General features: G+C 39.2%; 1 protein-coding gene across 41 annotated transcripts in view; it reads left to right on the forward strand.

Moving 5' to 3' along the window:
* The window catches only part of PTPRD (protein tyrosine phosphatase receptor type D), a 2878718-nt gene that overhangs the window by 2655991 nt on the left and 199288 nt on the right, over positions 1-23439 (forward strand). For 24 of the 41 annotated variants that reach the window (XM_073572185.1, XM_073572197.1, XM_073572187.1 and 21 more), the window contains 4 exons: positions 12884-13072; positions 15033-15050; positions 16639-16749; positions 20337-20606. In XM_073572185.1, coding sequence (XP_073428286.1) covers positions 12884-13072; positions 15033-15050; positions 16639-16749; positions 20337-20606 — 588 coding nt within the window. Of the gene's footprint in view, positions 1-12883; positions 13073-15032; positions 15051-16638; positions 16750-16940; positions 17828-20336; positions 20607-23439 lie in introns of those variants that run through there. The other 17 variants (XM_073572193.1, XM_073572198.1, XM_073572202.1 and 14 more) reach the window with 2 other exon arrangements.

The raw sequence follows: 23439 nt of genomic DNA on the forward strand, positions 1-23439 counted from the left end.
GGGGTGCTGCATGACAGACCCTAACCAATCGAGAACCCACCTAGGAAGAGAACATCGATACTGTAGATCAGTGCCTTTTTGTACATAGACTGGATCATGGAAACTGACCTGCGCTGGCATACACAAGTGTTTCATTCTAAGTTTACTGTTGTTGATATGGCTTTTATGAAGCCTCCGTTACAGCTGCTGGAAACCCACGTAATATCTGCTTTAGTCTATATTTTACCGCTGCGGCATACAGATATGACAGTAATCAAGGCCCCTTCATTGGTATCCGCGTGCATTGCGCACTGCTGTTATTTTCTTCTTCAGAATGTATTGATCAAGTCTAGTTTAGAATAACATTGGCCTATACTTCACATCGCTAAGATGGTGACAGGCAGGGTAATACTAGAAATTATAGTATTTTTCCTCTGCATCTCTCCAATGGAACCTACTACTAAGTATAATAGTAGGGTTTTATAGAGAGATATTCACCGTTTTCTCAGGTTTCTTGGAAAAGACAATAGAATATAAGTGCATGGTGAAATGTGTCCTGAAGTCTTCAAAATTGCATTTTATAATATTCTGTATGTACTGAATTATCTGTGGAATATTGAAAAGGCGAATTTACCAACAGTGTAAGAAATCCTCCATGTCTCATGGATTCTGCTTAGTGTTAACTGTTTATTACACTTTTAGTATTCGGTAATAGAAATGATTGTTCTTGGTACTTTTTTGTGTTTATGGTAGAGGTCACAGTTATCACCTAAACAAGTGTTAGCCAAAAAGTAGTCTGGTTACATAAGAGAATGGCATATTTTAAAATTTTAACTTTTTCATGGTCACACACTTTCAATAACTGTTGAACAGAAGTAAAATCAACCCACAGCCAATCCTCCATAGGGCAGCATAACTGACTTATGAGCAAAAGAGCCAGACACTTAAATTCATCATGCCCGATCCTTCTTTCCTCATCTGTTGTGGAAGAGTCCTTAAGCTTCCATACTCACTAAAGGGAATCTGTCAGCAGATTTTTGCTGTCACATCTGAGAGCAGCATAATGTAGGAAAAGAGACCCTGAATCCAATGATGTATCACTTAGGTTACTGGATGCAGACGTTGTGATACAATAATCTGAACTCTTAGATTTAGCATGAAGCAGAGCTGAGAAAGCTACCGACGCCCCCAACAGGCTCTATATGTACATAGTCTATAGACAATGAGCTGTTTATCATGGGAGGGGGAGGAGTCGGACTAGCAGTCGCAGAAGCATCAGTCCTCTCAGTGAGAATGTCCTAGTGATAAAACTTCATTGTAAGTAAACAACAGCTCACCGCTTAATAAATGATATATCGCTGAATTCATTGTTTCAGCCACTATCTCCTGTTGGCTTCAGATTACATGGCAAAAAGCTGCTGACCTAATTCCCTTTAAATGGTCAGCCAGAAAGCAGTGGGTTTTTCTCAACTGTAATGTGCAAATGCTACACTCAAAAGCCTTTCATTATTTGCTGATTGACTAAACAATGTAGTAATATTTTATGTATCTTGGCGTCATTATAGTTTAGACAGTATGATTGTCAATCTTAAAGGGATTGTCCAGGAGTAATCTTCCTGGAAAAAAGCAGCAATGTTTTTTTGACACGGGACTAGTGATGAGTGAGTATACTCGTTGCTCGGGTTTCCCCAAGCATGCTCGGGTGTACTCCCGAGTATTTTGGTGTGCTCAGAGATTTAGTTTTTGTCAACGTAGCTGCATGATGTGTGGCTGCTAGACATCCTGAATACATGTGGGAATGCCCTAACAAACAGGCAATCCTCACATGCATTCAGGCTGTCTAGCAGCCACAAATCATGCAGCTGAGACAACAAAAACTAAATCTCCGAGCATGCCAAAATACTAAGAGACCACCCGAGCAACGAGTATACACTGGGTGCAGAATTATTAGGCAAATGAGTATTTTGATCACATCATCCTTTTTATACATGTCCTACTCCAAGCTAAAAAACATATATGTGACATGCACAAGTGTGAACAAGTCGGTAAGACAATGCCCACACCACCCAATGGCTGAACCACAACAAGAGAGCACAAAATGGCAAATTTGAAAAAATACTCTGCAGTAAAAAACATAAAAGTAATCAGCAAGTGCTGTATAACAAATACAGGGTATTTAGTCGACACATTTTTTGCAAAAAATACATACCAAGCTGCTTCACCACTTCACGGTAACCCTTCACGAAGCAGTCCCTATCTAATGTATTCAAAACCTGAACATGTGAACAGTGTCTGAATGAACAGGATACAGACAGGCGCTTCCCAGTATATGGGCTTGTTGGTGAAAGACAGCTCATTTATGTGCATGTCACAAAGGAGGAGGGTGGGGTCTCCCAAACCGTGCTGAGCACGGAAAAAAAGGATTAAAAACATATATGTGACATGCACAAGTGTGAACAAGTCGGTAAGACAATGCCCACACCACCCAATGGCTGAACCAAAACAAGAGAGCACAAAATGGCAAATTTGAAAAAATACTCTGCAGTAAAAAACATATAAAAGTAATCAGCAAGTGCTGTATAACAAATACAGGGTATTTAGTCGACACATTTTTTGCAAAAAATACATACCAAGCTGCTTCACCACTTCACGGTAACCCTTCACGAAGCAGTCCCTATCTAATGTATTCAAAACCTGAACATGTGAACAGTGTCTGAATGAACAGGATACAGACAGGTGCTTCCGAGTATATGGGCTTGTTGGTGAAAGACAGCTCATTTATGTGCATGTCACAAAGGAGGAGGGTGGGGTCTCCCAAACCGTGCTGAGCACGGAAAAAAAGGATTAAAAACATATATGTGACATGCACAAGTGTGAGCAAGTCGGTAAGACAATGCCCACACCACCCAATGGCTGAACCACTGCTGTATAGGTTTGAAAGCCAAGAGCCCAATCATGTAAATCAGGTGATTTGCATCTCTGTAATGAGGAGGGGTGTGGTCTAATGACATCAACACCCTATATAAGGTGTGCTTAATTATTAGGCAACTTCTTTCCTTTGGCAAAATGGGTCCGAAGAAAGATTTGACAGACTCTGAAAAGTAAAAAATTGTGAGATGTCTTGCAGAGGGATGCAGCAGCCTTGAAATTGCCAAGTTTTTGAAGCGTGATCACCGAACAATCAAGCGTTTCATGGTAAATATCCAACAGGGTCGCAAGAAGCGTGGTGATAAAAAAAAAGCGCAAAATAACTGCCCATGAATTGAGGAAAATCAAGCGTAAAGCTGCCAAGATGCCATTTGCCTCCATTTTTGCCATATTTCAGGGCTGCAACGTTACTGAAGTATCAAAAAGCTCAAGGTGTGCCATAGTCAGGGACATGGCCAAGGTAAGGAAGGCTGGAAAACAACCACCTTTCAACAAGAAACATAAGATAAAACGTCAAGACTGGGCCAAGAAATATCTTAAGACTGATTTTTCTAAGGTTTTATGAACTGATGAAATGAGAGCTACTCTTGATTGGCCAGATGGATGGGCCCAAGTCTGGATCAGTAAAGGGCAGTGATCTCCACTCTGACTCAGACGCCAGCAAGGTGGAGGTGGGGTACTGGTATGGGCTGATATCATCAAAGATGAACTTGTGGGACCTTTTCGGGTTGAGGATGGAGTGAAGCTCAACTCCCAGACCTACTGCCAGTTTCTGGAAGACACCTTCTTCAAGCAGTGGTACAGGAAGAAGTCGGTATCGTTCAAGAAAAACATAATTTTCATGCAGGACAATGCTCCATCACATGCATCCAAATACTCCACAGCATGGCTGGCCAGTAAAGGTCTAAAAGAAGAAAAAATAATGACATGGCCCCCTAGTTCACCTGATCTGAACCCCATAGAGAACCTGTGGTCCCTCATAAAATGTGAGATCTACATTGAGTGAAAACATTACACCTCTCCGAACAGTGTCTGGGAGGCTGTGGTGGCTGCTGCATGCTATGTGGATCATAAACAGATCAAGCAACTGACAGAATCTATGGATAGAAGGCTTTTGAGTGTCATCGTAAAGAAAGGAGGCTATATTGGTCACTGATTTTTTTTGTTTTGTGTTTGAATGTCAGAAATGTTTATTTCTAAATTTTGTGTTGCTCTGTTGGTTTACCTGGTGAAAATAAACAAGTGAGATGGGTATATATTTGGTTTTTATTAAGTTTCCTAATAATTCTGCACTGTAATAGTTACCTGCACAAACAGATGTCCTCCTAAGAGAGCCAAATCTAAAAAAACCCACTCAAACTTCCAAAAATATTAAGCTTTGATATCTATGAGTCTTTTGGGTTGATTGAGAACATAGTTGTTATTCAATAATAAAAAGAATCCTCTCAAATACAACGTGCCTAATATTTCTGCACACGGTGTACTCGCTCATCACTATACGGGACATTTAGTACTTGCCATATTTTTGGAAAAAAATAAAATTCTATTTTCTAATTCCAATTTTGAACTCCTTACATTTCAAGGTAAAGTTGTTTCTAATTTGCTAATGCATTACCTACAGAGATAAAAAAAAATTCTAGTTCATGAGATAATCATCCCAGTTACAAATTGTATTGTTCTCCTTTTCTTTTTATGTTGAATTCTGGGATTTATTGCCAAATACCTGACAGCCGCATTGGAAATACGCCACAACTGTCAAGCAAAAGCAGCTACGGCTATTTAAATCTGCTATATTGTGATGTTTCTCATGAAAAATTAATGAATACTATTTACCACGATTATCTGTGCATAAGAGGATGGATGGAATTTAATTACCTTTTTAAATAAAATAACTATTGGAATTTCTTTCCATAAATTATCTATTTGTGTTGTAAATATATTTGTGTAAGTAACAGTGCATTTATTGCTTTAGTTCAGTGTATCCTGAGCAAATAGATGCCTAGTATTACCATGTTTAAACAGTATAGCCCCACAAATGTATGCACATATGTATCTACTTGTCTGTATAAATGAAATCGCAAAACCAGTCTGGATGAGGGGGAGTGATGAAGTCAGACTCTTCTGATTCATGAAGAGGTGCACGCCGCACGCCTCTTCTTGAATCATGGGTGTCTGACGACCGCATGCCCCTGGCATGCCCCAGCTCCACCAAGTTTGACCATTTTGGCGTAGCTTGGAGAAACTGGTGTAAAAATGACAAAAAAAAAAAAAAATTGTGCAACTTCAAGATGCACCAAAATTTTGTAGCTTTTCAGTACAATTTTTAGCCAAAATTCGGTGAAAACTGCTCTGAAGAATGGGGCCTAAGTCTCTGTTAACATTTCTGTTTATTTTTTTCTACATGAAACAGACATATAGAACACATTAGAAAGGATCAAATCAATTTGCTGCAAATGAAATTTGAGTTGAAATTTAACAAATTCACAAGTCCCGAAAAATTTGATCAGTTGGTGAATGGATTCCCACGAATTGGCAAAAAAATGCCCGCTGCCTTTTTTTACATTTATTGGAAAATTACATTCGTCAGAGAAGGCTGACATGACTTCTTCATAATGCCGTTCACCTATTATATTCACATGGTATAACGCAGCCAATCAGTGGGAGCTATCATAGCCTATAAAATCTGAGGCAGGGAATGCAGTAGCCAATTAGGGTGATTTAGGATAGTGGGAAGAGGTAACAGCTCAGCAATAGAGACGCTATAGGAAGACAAAGCCATACTAATTTCCAAACATTACAAAATTACAGCACTGAAGAAGATGAAAGAGGAAGTCTCGGAATAACATAGATTCAATATATATATATATATATATATATATATATATACAGAGAGAGAGAGAGAAAGATAGTAGAGGTGTCAATAGCAGTACCAATTTTATTATCATTATTTTTTATTTATATAGCACCATTGATTCCATGGTGCTGATATCATTTACAGTAAGCAAACTAATTATGACAGACTGGTACAGAGGAAAATGGACCCTGTCTTGCAGGCTTACATTCTACAGGATGGTGGGCAGGGAGACAGTAGTTTGGGGGGTTGCAGCATCTCCAGTGTTGGTGAGGCAGTAGCTCTGGTAGTGGTGAGGAGGCAGCGGGGTCATTGCCGGCTGTAGGCTTTCTTGAAGAGGTGGATTTTCAATTTCTGTCTGAAGGATCTGAATATGGTTGCTAACTGGACGTTTTGGGGTTCAGAATTCCAGTGGATGGGGGATATTTGGAAGAAGTCTTGGAGGCGATTGGGTGATCAACAAATAAGGATGTAGAAGATTAGGAGGTCTTGGGAGGACCAGAGATTGCTTGAGGGAAGACATTGGGAGATTAATTGGGAAATATTCAGAGGAGACAGATTATGGATGGCTTTGTAGGTCAGTATTAGTAATTTGAACTTGATATACTGAGTAATTGGTAGCCAGTGAAGATATTTTCAGAGGGGAGAAGCGGAGGAGTAGCGAGGATAGAGATAAATTAGTCGGGCAGCAGATTTACGATCGTAATGGAGAGGTGCAAGAGTGTTAGCAGGGAAGCCACAGAAGAGGATGTTGCCGTAGTCGAGGAAGGAGATGATGGCATGTAAAAGCATTTTAGAAAATTGAGTGTTGAGGAAAGGATGGAATCTGGAAATATGTTTGAGCTGGAGGCGACAGAAGGTGGAACGAGCTTCGATGTGTGGTTTGAAGGACAGGGTAGAGTCGAGGGTTACTCCAATGCAGTGGATTTCTGCTACGGGAGAAAGCATGATGTCATTTATATTGATACATAGATCAGGTAAGGAAGATCCGTGAGATGGAGAAAAGATGAGTTCAGATTTGTCCACATTGAGCTTGAGGAAGCGAGAGGAGAAGGAGGATATGGCTGTCCAGGATTCTGGACAGCAGAGAGATGACATCTGGGACAGAGGGGTAGATTGAGTTGTCCCAGGCCAAGCGTATAATAATAATCTTTATTTATATAGCATTAACATATTCTGCAGCGCTATAAATTGAGAAGAGTAAGGGTCCTAGGACAGAGCCTTGAGGGCCTCTAACAGAGAGAGGGCAGGATGAGGAGGTAATGTGGGAGTGGAAGACACTGAATGTGTGGTTAGAAAAGTATGAGGAGATCCAGAATAAGGTGAGGTCTTTGATGCCAAAGGAAGAGAGGATCTGTAGTAGGAGGCAGTGGTCATCTGTGTCAAAAGCAGAGGACCGGTCTAGAAGGAGAAGTATAGAGAGTTGTCTGTTAGCTTTGGCTGTAAGTAGGTCAGTAGTTATTTTGGTCAGGGCAGTTTGAGTGGAACGATGGGGATGGAAACCAAATTGTAGATTGTCAAAGACAAGTTAGATGCAAAGTAGAAGGAAAGCTCAGCGTGGATATGCTGCTCAAGGAGTTTGGAAGCAAATGGGAACAGTGATATCAGGCAATAGCTTGACATAGCAGTTGGGTTAAGAGATTGCTTCTTGAGGATAGGCTTGATTATGGCATGTTTGAAAGCAGAAGGGAAGGTACCAGAAGTTAGTGATAGGTTGAAGAGATGGGTTGAGAATGGGATAAGTGAGGTGGTGAGGTTGGGGAGGAGATGGGATGGGATGAGGTCGAGTGTACAAGTGGTGAGGTGTGATTTGGAGAGGAGACGATTAAGCTCCCCTTCTGTGATGTTGGAGAGGGAGGTTATGGGGAAGGGCATTGGTCTGGTATACAAAGATTTTGTGGTGGTTGAACAATAAAGACTTGCCTTGTTTAGTCAATTTTGTTTTTGAAGTGTGTGGCAAAGTCCTCAGCAGAGATGAGGCAGGGCGGAGGGGCAGTGGTGGGCGGAGGAGCGAGTTAAAAGTGTTGAATAACTGTTTGGGGTTGTAGTATAAGGAAGATATAACTGTTCTGAAGCAGGCCTGTGTAGCAGAGGTGAGGGCAGATTTGAAAATGAGTGTTGACTGTGTGAATGGAGTGAAATCATCTTGTGATTGTGTTTTCTTCCAATTTTGATCCACAGCCCAGGACACTTGCTGAATCTTTTTAGTGAGGTTATTGTGCCAGGGTTATCTATTGGTTTGTTGCACTACGATAGCTGATGTGAGATTGACATTGTAGAAGGCAGTAGCTCTGTCTGTGTCGTGGAGTGAGGATATGTATGCCAGTGGTAGAATAGAGTCAGAGAGCGTGTTGGTGTCTAGATGTGCGAGGTTTCTGCGGGGGTGCACTAGTTGTTGGACATGGATGACCGGTGAGGAGGACAGAAATGAGAAAGTAGATGGTGGTCAGATAGAGGGAGAGGGGATGCTGTGAAGTTAGATAAGGGAGCAGAAACAGGTGAAGATCAGATCTAATATATGTCTGTCTGTGTGGGTGGCTGAGGAGGACCACTGAGTAAGTCCAAAAGATGAAGTAAGAAACAGGAATTTGGAGGCTGCTGACTGAAGGTTATCAGTAGGGATGTTGAAGTCACGCAAGATGATAGTAGGAATGTCAATGGAAAGAAAGTAAAGAAGCCAGGTAGAGAATTGGTCAATAAAGGCAATGGCCGGGCCCGGAGGTTGGTATATGATGGCCGGTTGGAGGGAGAGTAGATTGGTCAATATAATTGATCATTGATGTATAGCTGGCATCTGTGCTGCCACATTTGAAATAGAATTACACATTTTTTCTTATTCATAATACACTATAAAGCAAAAGCAAGACAGCACAGTAGTTTTCACTGAAAAAAAAAAAGTGAAATCAGTGACTGCTTCAAACAAGTGACTATACTTCGTTTTTTTGCATTTCAATGGCAATCATTTTTGTGAAGGGGATAGGGGAGAGCAGCAGGTTTTTTTTTTTTTTTTAATACAAAAGAATGTACCCTAAAACATAGACAATTAACAGCAACTGTCTACCTTGGAAAGTTTGTGTCGCAAATTGATTTTTTGTTTTTTTTTCATATGTTCTACTAGTCAGATTTTACATTGCAAATAGGCGCCTTGTTGCAGATGCTATCTTTTTGATCATATACCTTTCTAGCATTGTAATTTTTGGTAAGGGTTTGGATTATGTTGAAAAATTAAGAAAAAAATGTAGACAATTTAATGTTTGTCAGTTTTTGCACATATTTTACTAGTTCAATTTGACAAGTGTAGACACCATACCTATATTACACCTGGCTGCCACATTTTGGTTTTTGTAAATATACCTAACTACCTAGCATTTCTTGGATGGAGTAGTGAAAAAAATATCACAGCTAAGAATGAGGGCGCCGCTAGTGGCAGCAAAATCCCGCTACTGGGAATAGCCTACTAGGCAGTAGTACTACCAAATACAGGTCATAGTTTCGCCTCCAGCAGGCATATAAGTGGGAAGGAATTGAAGGCATTATGGGATTTATGTGTTAGGCTCATTAGATAAGGAGGATCCTCAATGCCCAAGATCCACAGGTAAAGCTGCAGCAGACAATTGAGGCATGCCGGGAACAAGTAGCAGAGGTATGAAAGACGGCAGACTGACAGGAATCAAGGGAAAGGTAGCACAGGGTCTGGAGGCCGCAGACAGGTAGCAGTGGTCCTGGAGACGACAACAGATACAGTTGTGCTCAAAAGTTTACATACCCCAGCAGAATTTTTGCTTTCTTGGCCTTTTTTCAGAGAATATGAATGATAACACCCAAACTTTTTCTCCACTCATGGTTAGTGGTTGGGTGAAGCCTTTTATTATCAAACTACTGTGTTTTCTCTTTTTAAATCATAATGACAACCCAAAACATCCAAATGACCCTGATCAAAAGTTCACATACCCTGGTGATTTTGGTCTGATAGCATGCACAGAAGTTGACACAAATGGGTTTGAATGGCTATGAAAGGTAACATCCTCACCTGTGACAATTGCCAGGAAAATTGTTCGGGTGCAAAGAAAAACCCACAAATAACATCAGCTGAAATACTGGACTCTCTGAAAACTAGCGGTAGGGCTGTTTCAAGATGCACAATAAGGAGGCACTTGGAGAAAAACGGGCTGCATGGTCGAGTCGCCAAAAGAAAGCCATTACTGCACAAATGCCACAAAGTAACAGTGGATCTGGATTTTGCAGACAGGCTGCAGAAGTCCTGGAAACTGCTGACAGGTAGTGAGTTCCTGGAGATCACAGACTTGTAGCAGAGTTCCTGGAGACCGCAGATAGATGCTGAGTAGGTCATGGTGCACACAAAAACCAAGAGTCTGTGTGTGTGTGTTTTGGTAGGCCTTATATAGGTCTAAGTAGATGATCACATGGGAGCACAATGGGCTCCTTGCAAAGCCTGATGTGGAGCACAAGAGAATTTGGCCGACCAGGGTGAAGGAAGCAGAGCCCAGACCCAGGAGAGGTGTGTAACAGTATGTAATATTACTTGTCTCTGTCACAGCATGATGATGTTAACTCTAAGGCCTCTTTCACACATCAGGTTTTCGCCGTCAGGCGCGATCCGGCGCTTTTGACAGAAACCGGATCCGGCGAAATGCAATGCCGGATCCGGTTTCCCCCCCATTGACTTGCATTTGCGCCGGATCGCGCCGGATGGCCATGCGTTTCATCCGGTTTTCGCCGGATCCGGCAATGTGTCGCGATCCGGCGTCTGGAAAAAACGGCTACTGTAACGTTTTTTTGTCTCCGGCGAAAAAGCCGGACACGCCGGATCCGGCGCGTCCGGCTTTTTCACACAATGAAAGCCTATGAGCACCGCAATGCGCCTGATCCGGCGAAAGCCGGATCCGGTGGCCGGATCTGGTTTTTTGGTCTGAGCATGCTCAGTAGCTCTGCCCACTACAACCTGTCAAAGAAGGGCTGTAGGAACATGCTATATATAGTTTTCCAGTAGCCAATCCCGTTCGTAAGGCCACAAGGGTCAATTTTAAAAACCAGATCCGGCGTAATCCGTCGATAAACGGATAGAAAAACGGATGAACCGGATGAGACGGATCCGGTTTTGTCTGTCAAGAACAAGACGGATCCGGCAGAAAACCGGATCCGGCACATCAGGTTTTACAAAACATTTGCCGGATCCAGCATTCCGGCACGACGCCGGATCGCGCCTGACGCCGAAAACCTGATGTGTGAAAGTAGCCTAACAGCAACACTGTCTGATTCTGCTACTCTTTTTTCCTTTTCTTTTTGCATTGCGTCACTACATTGCAGCGATATTAACATTTGTTACTTTTGGAGCACCATGTGTGAAATCTCTACTTGTACTCCAACTGGGTGTTTTTTTTAGAATCTTCTATGTTGGCATACCTTATCACCCCTCCTTCCGAGAGTATGCCAATTAAAGCTTGGCAGCTGATATAGCAATCTGAGACACTACTGAGATGTGGTTGGCAGCGTCTGGGAGGCAGAGTTGAAATGGCATGCCCACAGAGAAGACTCAGAAGAAACACGCAGGTCGACAACAAGCAGATATTTCACATACTGTACTTCAAAAGCAGCAAATGTGACTATCTCTGCAATGGAGCAATGCAGCACACAAAGGAAAAGAACAGCAGAATCAGTGGAGCTCGCATTTTTTATAAGTTATTTAACTGAATTGTTTGAGCAAGTGAGAGATCCTGTTTAAATGCATTTTTGTTAGTGTCTGCCTGGCCTCTTGTACTGGTTGGTAAATAATATTTGTATAGTTTGAGTGCCTTATAGCTCCTTTTCCAGCCCACTGCTTTAGAATGGAATGGGCAGATATAGCTGAGTGACATCACCAGTTGATCAACTTGCATTTATCTGGAAATGACAACCTTCATCATGACAAATGCAGGGTTTGCATTGGCAACATTAAGCTCAAGTACAAACATACCAGCGAAAGTATCTTATTGTCTAATACAGCTATCCAGCTCTAATATCACATCCAAAGTGACAAAATATAACTGATCACTTAGATTAATGATCTTGTGTAGTAGAACTGTTGTTGTTTTATAATTTGTACACACACACTTCAAAGTGTTTGTATAACAATGTCACGCTTGTGGATCGTGGACCCAATGCGCCACAGACCTGGGAGAGGCTGAAGGGATGTAACTAAGTCACCCCCTAGGTTTTCACTAGAGCCCTTGATGATGTGGTTAGGCTTGAGCCACAGGTGGACTCCAGGATAGATCCCTTTACTGCAGCAGCTAACCACAAGGGTCATGACAGTAGACACAAACTTGGGACCAGATTCTGGTGAAATAGATATTAAAACTGGTTCAGACGAGACAGGGTTTCAGATTCAGATACCACCTGAGTGATTTCAGGTTCAGGTACCGTCATTCCGGAAGCAAGCTCGATATACAGATTCAGACTAGGCTATCACAGGTACACAGAACTGGTACAGGATTAACTTTCTGGATACAGGGACCTGACAATGGGATACCAGTTTTCAATCACAATGGTTGCTCAGGCACCTCCCAACAGGTGGAGGTGCCTTAAGTACTAAATGCCTGCCATGCCTGCCAGCTGTTGGCTGAGGACACATTAGGAGTGTGTGCGCTGTCTCTGTGAGACAGGGAGTGCGCACGCTAATCATACTGCCTGGAGACCTGCAAGGTGTGCGCAGGCCCTGGTGCACAGAAGTTGGAGCAGGGGAAGAATCAAGGCGGACTGAGCAATGAGTAAGTCTGCATCCCTGCCAGAATGGAGGAGCGTGGACATGAAGGGATGCCGACATTACAAAATATCCATTAAGTAGGGATAGGAAGACACCTTTGTGTACTATTATGTTGCAGTGGCATACACAGCTTTGTTTGTTACTGTCCCGTCGTTGAAATAGAAGATAGTAACGTTAGATACAGTAATTAACAAAAATGTGCACTTTAGGATTCATTAAAAAAGCTTTTATTTTGTATATGTACAGCTATATATTATACAGTTTATTATTGTAATAGTCTGCATAATATAATATGCCAAGCAATCAGAAATACTATGTATTCTGAAATCATGCTAATTTCTAAATCCTATTATGATTTTCAGAGGATCAGATTCCCCGAGGTTTTCCCACTATTGACATGGGCCCCCAATTGAAAGTGGTGGAGCGCACGCGAACAGCCACTATGTTATGTGCAGCCAGTGGAAATCCAGACCCTGAAATATCTTGGTTTAAGGACTACCTACCTGTTGACACAAGCAACAGTAATGGACGCATAAAGCAGCTACGATCAGGTAAGGTGTCACAGGTACTAACCCGAAAAGCTTTTTCTTTTTTTCTCACTTTATTTTTTGCTTTAATTATAGGTAAAGACTTTTCTTCCTACTTCCTTTCTCTCATCTAATTTGGCGTGTTTTCATGTCTGCGGTGTAGTCATTATCTATTCCAAAGTCTTCTTGTGTGGTGGTGTGTCTGTTCCTCAGCTTGTGTTTACTCCTCATTCCCCACTGCTGTGACTGTACCTCAATACCTTTCATTTATTTTATCGCTTTAATGCGCAACTCGAAAGATCCATTCCTATATATTATTTTTTTTTTGCTTTCTACTTTATTTCAACAACCCTTCTTCAACATTATAGTAAAATCAGAAACTGGATGGCTATTTCATATAAATATATCAGTCAACCAATTTATCTTTCCTATACTAAAATATCCAAACCACAAAAATCCTTAGGATTAGTTAGGTGAATTAGTAATGCACTAAAAAGACAAAATGTGTCCATTGGTCCCGACTGACAATATAGAAAAAGAAAAAATAAAAACATTATGATTTGATACGTAATGTGTAAGGAATACTGTGCTGATTGCGAGATTCCCATTTTTGTCCTTATTGCACTTTTTCCGGTTCCTTTTTGACCCTTGGGTGCGAGGCATTCCACTAAGGTCCCCTTACCAGAAGAATTGAACAATGCCATGAAACTGCACCAAAAAATACCTCACATAATCAGTGAACTTTTTGGTATAGTATTTGTTACAATTGATGTCTAAGAGAGGATCAAATCCTCAAAAACGCAGGGTACGGTATCTTTTAAAAGAGCGCCACCAGAGTGAAAACATTACATAAATGCAGCAAACAAAAACAGCAATGTGTAGACAACTTAATATTTTCTTATGGGTTACCATCAAAGTGTTTGGAAAAAAAAAAAAAAACTTAAAGAAATGCTACATAAAAAAACCCTATAAAGGTTGTGTGTAATTCCAGCCTATAGGCACCGTATTTATTGTTTAACTGGTGGCAGTACCATTATAATTTTTCTGGCAACTTTCACAGAAAACAATATTTAAACTTATTTTACGTATTTCTCAACAAATATATATATTTTTTTATCAAAGAATCAGCACAGACCAAATAGATTATTGGTTCTTGGCTTTCTGAAGCATTGTGTGCTGTTCTTACCGTCTTGTTTAGTGCCTACCTGATTGTTGTCGCCAAAACCTGTGTATAGTACGTAGTCTAAAATTTTTATTCAACGATTTATAGATCTTTAAAAGTGACAATAGATACAGAATATAATCATTTTTATTTATGCTGTCTTTCTTCTCTCCGTATTTAAATCTACAGAATCCATTGGTAAGTGCTTAGACCTCCAGCGCACTTTTTCCCCCCACAAGTTTCCATTCTTAAACTAGTCCTAGTATACTGAATACTGCTAAAATGCATGGCATGCATTTTACTACTACCAGCTAGTGTAGTCACGAGATCTTCGTAGTGGTGCACACACCCTCACAAAATGATTGTTGTTGTAGAAAACCTAGTACACGCCTATACTCAAGGAAATATCCTTTAGCGTCACTATCCGAAACTAGATGTTGTACCTTGACCTGTACCACAGTGTTTGTCATCAAATGCCCTTCACAGAGCTCTTAGATCCAGATGAGCCATTACTCCCTAAACTTCTTATTAATAGTACAAACAACCTCTCAAATGATTTAAAGATACATATTACAATAACTACCCCCCTCCTTATTGACATGTCTGTACTAGTTAGCGGAGTTCAGTGCCATTTTGGGTCCTTGGCTCTTTATCATAATGTGCAGTAGCACTTAGGACCTTTCACCTCTATTCAATTTATTCCTGTTATCCTTTTCTATCGTGTAAATCTGATTTAACTCTTCTTCCAAATCCTACGCCTCCTTCTTCTGGTACTAATGATTCTTCTTTTTAATCTTATTTGCATTCATATTATCCACCCAGGTGGTACACCAATAAGAGGTAAGACTAAGAACTAAGAGTCACAGAATGATCTTATTCATTTTTTTTTCTTTTTCTTTTTGTATTTCCATCATACTTGTATCTGTTTTTTATCATTAAAAAAAATAACATTTGATTTTTTATTATTTCACTATTTGATCATGTGTCTTATTCATCTATTTGTTTTATTTAATACAACAATTTTAGTTTGTGATATGCTTCAAAGAAAGCATATCAAGGTCTCTTGGCCAAAGCCCAGTCACAGCTTTCCATGTGTCCCTCCTTTTTTTTTCTTCTTCTTCTTTTTCTTCTTCTTTTTTTCTTTTTTTTTTTTTTTTTGTCCGATTGATTGGAGAGAAAAAAAAATCATTTTTTCTTCCTTAGCTGTTCATGTTCTGGACCTATTCCATTTGGTCTAGGGAACAGTTGAAGACATGCAGATGGCAACCAGGAGTCGACTTTTTGATCTTGTGTTTCAGAGATGTTTTTGGTTTTTGTCTTTTAACTGTTCTTCTATTTTTTTTCTTCTTTTTTCAATTTTTTTTTCTTGTAGCGAAATTTAAAGCAAACTTCATATTTTCCTCTTGCAAATTCACATACTATAATGGTTTTCCCTCTTACTGAAAATTCTTGAATTTCTCCATTGACTTTTTGGATCATCAGTTCTCCAGGCGCTGGAAACATCAGGTCTATAACTTTCTATTTTAGTGATATGTTTATAGTAATGTTTTTCAATATACTGACTCAATGTTTACTACTCTTCTTCTTTTTTTCTTTTTTTTTTCTTGGGTTTTGTGACACCACACTGCTAATCCCACCTGTGGATTTTGATGGGTGTCTTAGGGGCCTACTGTGGACCTCAAGCAGTGATTGGTTGACTTCTTCGGGTCTTGGCAGTAGCCATTGTTTTTATACATTTTATTTTCTAATTCAACTGCTCTTTGTTTTCCAGCATACATTTCTTATCTTGTAAGTTGTATCAACCTGTCTTTCTTTAGAACCTGCATGTCTTAAATGAAGATCTGTCTCTTGAATTAAATCAAACCATATTTTTATTGATTTGGAAAATTAATGAAAACAAAACTTTTTTTTTTTTCTTTTTTAACTTTTTGAACCATGCAGCATTTTTCTTCTGGCTGCTTAAATTGGCTATCCAAAAAATGTAAAATATTTTGGCTTTCCAAAATTTAAAACTTTCTAAACTGTATCACAGTTTGTATTTTTTAACAATGACTTAAGATCATTTATATAAAAATATTAAATTGAACAATGACAAAATATACAATATTTTGTTATATTCCAAAGCCATACTTCCTTGAAGCAGTTTCACTCATTTCCATTTTAATTAAATTTGAAAATGTATTTCAGTAAATGAACAAATGCTTGTTCTGTGTGTGATTTGTTTTCTTATGTAATAGTAACGATTAATGAAATGAAATGTTTATTTTACCATTGCATTGCTTTTTATCTGTAGTGCTTAGCAAGAATCGACGTTGAATGGACCTTCCAATTCAGGGTTTTCTGTGTTACTAATGGAAAATTGGGGATATCTAGACATAAAAGACCATTATCTGACTTTCTCTTGGCTGTGTATTTTATATCTGGACAGGTGCACTACAAATTGAGCAGAGTGAAGAAGCTGACCAGGGAAAATATGAGTGTGTTGCAACCAACAGTGCTGGGACACGGTATTCGGCTCCGGCAAATCTATATGTAAGAGGTAGGAATGACAAACCCCCGGTGTCTGCTTTCTGTGGGCAACGGGGCTGTTATTTTCAGGATGTTCGAAGTTACTGTTATCACAATAAAAAAGTGGACCACAACTGGCTCAATAATTTTGGAAAATATAAGACTATTTAGATCATTACCAGAGGGTTGTAAGTATTTTTATACATTAACTTTTTTTTTCCTGAATTTAGTTGTGTGCATTGCATTTAATTTTGGGGTGCTCTATATTTTTTTAAGCGCCTACTCCTTGGTATTTAGTACTATTAATCCTGAATTTATAGTTTGATGTTCTGAATTGCAGATGACCGTGAAAACATCACAATGGATACAAATACTGATGTTGCTTTAGCGTTTGTAGTGGATAACCTTCTAACCTTAAACGGCATTACGAGCATAATTGTATATTCATCTCACTTACCGTATTTTACTACTCTCCTTCTTTCTTTGTATTTTTCTTTCATTAGTTTGACATACTTAATTGTAAATGTTATCCCATCCACTACAGTAATGAACTGACTATGCTCTTCAAAGAGAGTCTCTTTTTCTACAAATGGATGAATTTGTATGTTTTATTTTGAAGCTAAGGTTTCACCGATGGCTGGTGTTAACTAAGTAGCCTCCTATAGAAACCAAAAACCCGCAATTGTAACCTTTCCTTGAATGATATAGGTTCACCCTTAATTCTGTGAAGTCAGCTCATTCCTGTAGTGTTAACAGTTTTAGGAACATACCTAGCTAAAACAAACATATTCTTAAACTATTACTTTTTCCATGTCTTAAAAAAAATAAGTTGAATTACTGTAACACAGAGGTCTCTTGCCGAAACAAATCCTTAAATTAAAAAAAAAAAAAATAATAATAATTAATGGCTAGCTATTGTTTCTAAGCTGGAGAAATGCTAACGTATATATTGAAGATTTAGGGAGGTGTCACATGTAAAAGATGTTCAAAAAGCAGTTGAAAGCCTTGATATGGCCTTTTTACTCTCTCTGTGTTTCCCTTGTTTTTCTCCTTTCCTCATTTCATTGTGTTCTGCATCAAACCCCTACATCCCTCAGAGCTGCGAGAAGGTTGGTGTGTTTTTTACTTTTTACCCACCTTACAAAAATATTAATTCAACTATAACAAAGAATACAAATGAAATGAATGTAGCTGCATTGTGATTTTTATTTTTTTTTTAGTTTAGCTTTTTGATACAATTTTTTTTCTTGCGTTCAGTGTAAAGTTTTGGCAATTGATGCTCAAGTTTGGCTTTTTATGCTTGCTGTAATCTAATTGTGATGCATGTGAGAATGATCTTGAGTGCATGGCAACCTTGGATATACTCTTCTTTTATATATTAAATGCCTGCCTGTACTACTTGCGATGCATAGTGATTAATAAATGGCCAACGGCATATCGGCTGGATCGGTTGAGCATGAGAATGCATTATATTGTGATGTCTAATTTCGAGCTATACTAGAACTGTATCTTTGCATGCATTGTTTTTGTTTGTTTTCTATCTATATAACGTGCTTGCTCTTTCTCCCTACACTCCTGCTTGCCATACCTTTCACAAGACCATTAAACAATTGCCTCTTCAATTATTCATTTATACAATCACATTACTAAGGCTACATCTACACGTTGTGGCCGTGGTGCATTTTTTGCTACAATCACAATTGATGCGTTTTGTGGACACCACCTACCACATGGCACTAACAAGTTAATTATTTGTAATAGGGAAATGTTCCTGTGGCACTTATTACTATTTCTTAGCAAAGTAGAAATATGCCTGTCATTTAATGCCATACCACATTAAAGGGGGTTGTCCATCCTTAGGTCACAAGTCTGCACTCACTCTATGTGATTCCTAACATCAAGCACACTGCAAGGATTCTCCGGTGCCTGAAACGGGTGGTCAAGTGACTGCAAGTGTATGATTTGCATACGTCCGGTCACATTCCGACTAGACTGTGTCTGGACTTGCTTAATTCACTTGCATTGATCAAGGCTGCACCCATGTAGTCAGCACATGACCGTATGTATGCAAACCACATAAATATGGTCATGAGCTGACTACATGGGCACAGGCTCATTCATTGCAAGTGAATTAAGCAAGTCCGGACACAGCCTAGTCGAAATGTCACTGGATGTATATAAATCATACACTTGCAGTCACTTGACGACCCATTTCAGGCATCAGAGAATCCTTGCAGTGTGCTTGATGTTAGGAATCACATAGTGACCTCAGACTTGTGACCTAAGGATGGACAACCCCTTTTAATGTGGTATGGCATTAAATGACAGCTGTTAATATAAAATGTCCAATTTATCCTGTTTCTAGATTTAGACTAATATCAAACATACAACAGAAGTACAATTGTCCTACTGGATCTCAGATATTCTGTGGCATGATCTATAATTCTATGTGCTGTTCACTATGGGAAATGTCCACCAAACTCAGACTATAAAAATTAAAAACCAATTCAATTCTCAATTTTTTAAACATGTGCCATGATGGATAAATTGATCACTGATCTACTGTGATGTAATAAAGGATGAGTTGAATAGTTGAAGCAGGAATATTTGTTTCTTTTTGCTTACTAGCGTAGATTTTGCTAATGCTTGTTGAAAATACAATTAACCTCCTAGTTGACCCCCTAATTTACATATTAGTTGTCTCCTTTACTATTAATCGAATAGCTGTTGCTTTTCCTAGAACTTGTATGTAACTAAATGGTGAATGTTCCCCTGCCATACTCCTCAGCACACTCACAGCCATAGTGACATTTTAACAACTTCAGCCTAATCTTATACTTTCCCCCTTGTGTTCTCCTCCTTATTTCAAAATCCCAACTCTTTAGTTGTGCAGCCCCCCTATATGTCCCCTTTTGTTGTTTCAGTGCAGATATACAGGATCTACAGACAGACAGATTAAAATCATACATGATTAGATGTGTAACATATTTGTATAAAATCCCATAGCATGGTTGCCTAGACCTCAGTCATTTGCTTGCATGCATGACCCAGTCCAGTACTCAAACTGGCTTTGCCTTGTTTCCTATGATGATAAGTTGCTCTATATATTTCGGTATCTGTTTTTAGTCCATAAGATTTGTGCAGTAGGTTGCATTGACTCTGGAGTCTGAAAGTGAGTGGTTGCTTTCAGCACATTGAAGACGTGCACCAGGACTGTGATGTGACCATGTGGCTGGTCACAGAATCACAACTGGAGGCACTCAGCACTTGAGACTGTGTAACATGCGCATGCTGACAGTTCACCAGTTCTTTTATTGAATATGTATGTATATACAACGTAAAAATATATACATATGTATTTGCATGATGTTTGTGTTTTGTTCAGTAGTTGGTAACTTGTTGGGGCCTGATAGGTGTAAGTAAATGTATGTTATATGTCTTGAATTATAATGTTGCATTTAGAAAAGTCAATGTGTATGCACTAGCTGTATACATTATCAATGTGATGCAAATTGTTTTCTACAAATGTGTCTTTGTAATGTGCATGTCTAAAAACTGATTGCATCTATTCCCAAGGAGTTGTGTTGTACCAATTGTATCCTTTCTTATTTTGTTCAGTTCGGCGAATTGCTCCAAGATTTTCTATCCCTCCCACAAATCACGAGATCATGCCTGGTGGAAGTGTCAACATCACTTGCGTTGCAGTAGGGTCGCCAATGCCCTATGTAAAATGGATGCTGGGTGCTGAAGATTTAACTCCTGAGGATGATATGCCAATTGGCAGAAATGTACTGGAACTAACTGATGTCCGGCAGTCGGCTAATTATACATGTGTTGCGATGTCTACGCTTGGCGTTATAGAAGCAATAGCACAGATAACTGTTAAAGGTAATTCATTTCATATGTGGCTACATTCTCCTAACATTATGATTTGGTTTTTATATACAGTATACATAACAGACACTTAGCTAAAATACTACTTTTTCCCCATTTCCCTGTTATGTATGTTATATTGTAAGCATTATACTGTACTACTACATAAAATTTATATACAAGATCATCACATATCTAATGCCGATGTATGGAGCAGGCTCAGGAGCTGAGCCCACTTAATACGTAGGTATTGCTGGCTGTGTTTTACAGCTGGCACCTGCTTGTAACTGCAGCTCTTGGAGCTAGCTCTGATCTATACACTTTACCGCCTGAGATGCTGCTAGACCGGTTGAAAATCCCTCTGTCACCAAAATCACCTAGCAAAGCCATTGTGGATTTCCAATGAGTTTTCACATCAGCCAGTGATTCATAAGAGTTAGCAAATTTGGAAAAACTGAAATACAGAAGCACCGTAGTTTGGTACATAGTGCTTGTGATCACAAGTTCAAGCCCCCGAGGAATTTTTTTTTGTGAAAGTTTAAAAAAAAAAAGAAAGTTTCAATTACAGCCTTTTCTCAACTATGCTAATAAACTTTTTTGGCTAAAACCCCAATTTTGAAAATATAACATTATTTGTCAAACATAAACAGTGTGGGAAAAAATGTACTTGGTCATTTTTTTCAAAGACCAAAGATAAAATGCTGGCACTACCACCAAACCCAGTTGCAAGGAAAAAATTAGATCAAACAAAAAAATATCCAGATTATAATAGCCATGCCTTGCAGTGCTCTACTTGTAAAAGATCGTAAAAATTCAGAGGAGAGCAAGAGAAGCGGCACTCACCACCAGCAATTTCATCAGTTTCACTTTTTTTCGGTCAAGGATTGGAGTCAGAGACATCTGTGAAATGAGCAACAGCTGTTTCACGGGAGTAAACACTTCTTCCTATGTGAACTGGAAACAGCGTGTGTTCCCTCAAAACAGCTGTTGCTCATTCACAGATATTTCTGTCCTCAAGTCATTTTTTTCTGAAATTGCCGGTGGTGAGTGCCACTTCTCTTATTTTGCTCTGAATTTTTTGTTCACGTTTAGCACACAAGTGACAACTGTAAAAGCTAAAGTCAAGTGACAATGGTGGAATTGCATTTTTCTACCTTTTCACCCTGTGTAGATTTTTTTCTTCTGCTTTATAGTGCATTATATGGTTACATCCAAGACACCAACCTATTCCACAAAAAAACAAAATACTACTATGTTAATTGAAAAATATAACGTTTGGTCCTTTGTAGACAGGGAGAAAAAGCAGTGAGTGACTGACTAAGGTGACAAGTAGCTGCCTATAGAACTGATTCTGGGGACAAATTCAAACCATGGCAGCACTGTACTGGTGTTGGTAAAACGGGTATTCCCATCCAAGGCATTTATGGCATATGCACAGAATCGGACACAAATGGTCAGAGGAACACTAAAAGAAGAACAAGTTTCCCACTAACCCTTGTTTGTCCTTTTTTTAATCTCGGATTCTCCATATTTCAATAGAAAGGTATCTGCACTTGCATCTCAAGGCTTCACTGAAGTGTCTATAGAATGCGAGAAGTGGTGACAAATGAATCAGGGTCAGTGGACCCACATTCTCCTGAGAGATTAGGGAAATAGGGGTGGCATTTATAACATTTGCTGTGACTTGAAATAACCCTTTTAGATGGTACCTTGTGGAATTAAATCTATGGCTCCCAAGTTGTAGGAAAGACTATACCTTCCATCAAGTGCTGAAGTAATGCAACTGTTAGTTCATATCGGGGATTGTTGTTCCCAATAGAGAGGAAGGAGATAATTAGAATTCGAAAAAGTATTTATTTACTTCTGCCTTTTTTTAACTAGTAAGAAAGAATAATTATTATTTTTTAGTAGCCTAGATGTCTAAACAGTGGATGCCTACTAGGGCCCTTACAACTCTATGAACCATAGTGCAGCATTAGGATGTGAGGGCAAGACCTGTTGAGGGGGGCAATAACTGGGGAAGGTTGATTTTTGGGACACAGCCTGTGCCTAAAAGATGCCATCTTAATCAGCATATGTATTTATATAATAATCTGGGTATTCTATTTTATAAACTATCTCCTATATCATATGGACTCAGAAGTGTTAAAGATGTAAAGGCCACAAGTGCACTAAATGTGTAACGCTTGGTAAAGACGAGCCACAAAGCCGTGGGAGGGAATTGGTTAGTTAAATAAGACATGTCCACACCTGGTTCAGGGGCCATCAATGAATTTACCATATCCCTGGTAGATCAGTCTGAGCTTTCATATAAAGTACTGTTAGAACTTAAATTTTACTATTACTATTGTAATTTGTTGTTTTTCACTGAAATGATATGAAATCCCATAACATTCCACAGTATCCTAGTGAGTGTTTAACAAGAAGACCAGATGATCATAATCTACATGCGTGTCTTCAGAATATAATTTGCCAATTATAATGATCCCATTTCCTGACCCATATCTTCTCGTAGTCCCTTAAATTATAGCAAAAGCTTGAAACACTTAAAAAAACAAAAGCCTTACCTTCCTATATTTTCGGTGTCACCCACATGTTTCTGATCTTTTATTTGTACCTGTTATATTGTTTTTGCATATCGCTTGACAAGTTTCCTTTGTGATAGCAAAAAGAGACAATTTTTCATTCATTACCATTTCCATTTCCCAGGCAATAAACTTGTGTTGTTTAGGACAAAAATACAGTATTTTCAAAACATTGCTGTTTCTTTCCAAAGATCAATTGAGCTGATTGAACATTGGACAAAGGTTTCACATTATTTCCTGTTTGGAAGAAATATTGTGCTTAA

The sequence above is a fragment of the Dendrobates tinctorius genome, unplaced genomic scaffold, assembly GCF_039654945.1.
Source record: "Dendrobates tinctorius isolate UK_male_01 unplaced genomic scaffold, ASM3965494v1 ptg000031l, whole genome shotgun sequence".
NCBI lineage: Eukaryota > Metazoa > Chordata > Amphibia > Anura > Dendrobatidae > Dendrobates > Dendrobates tinctorius.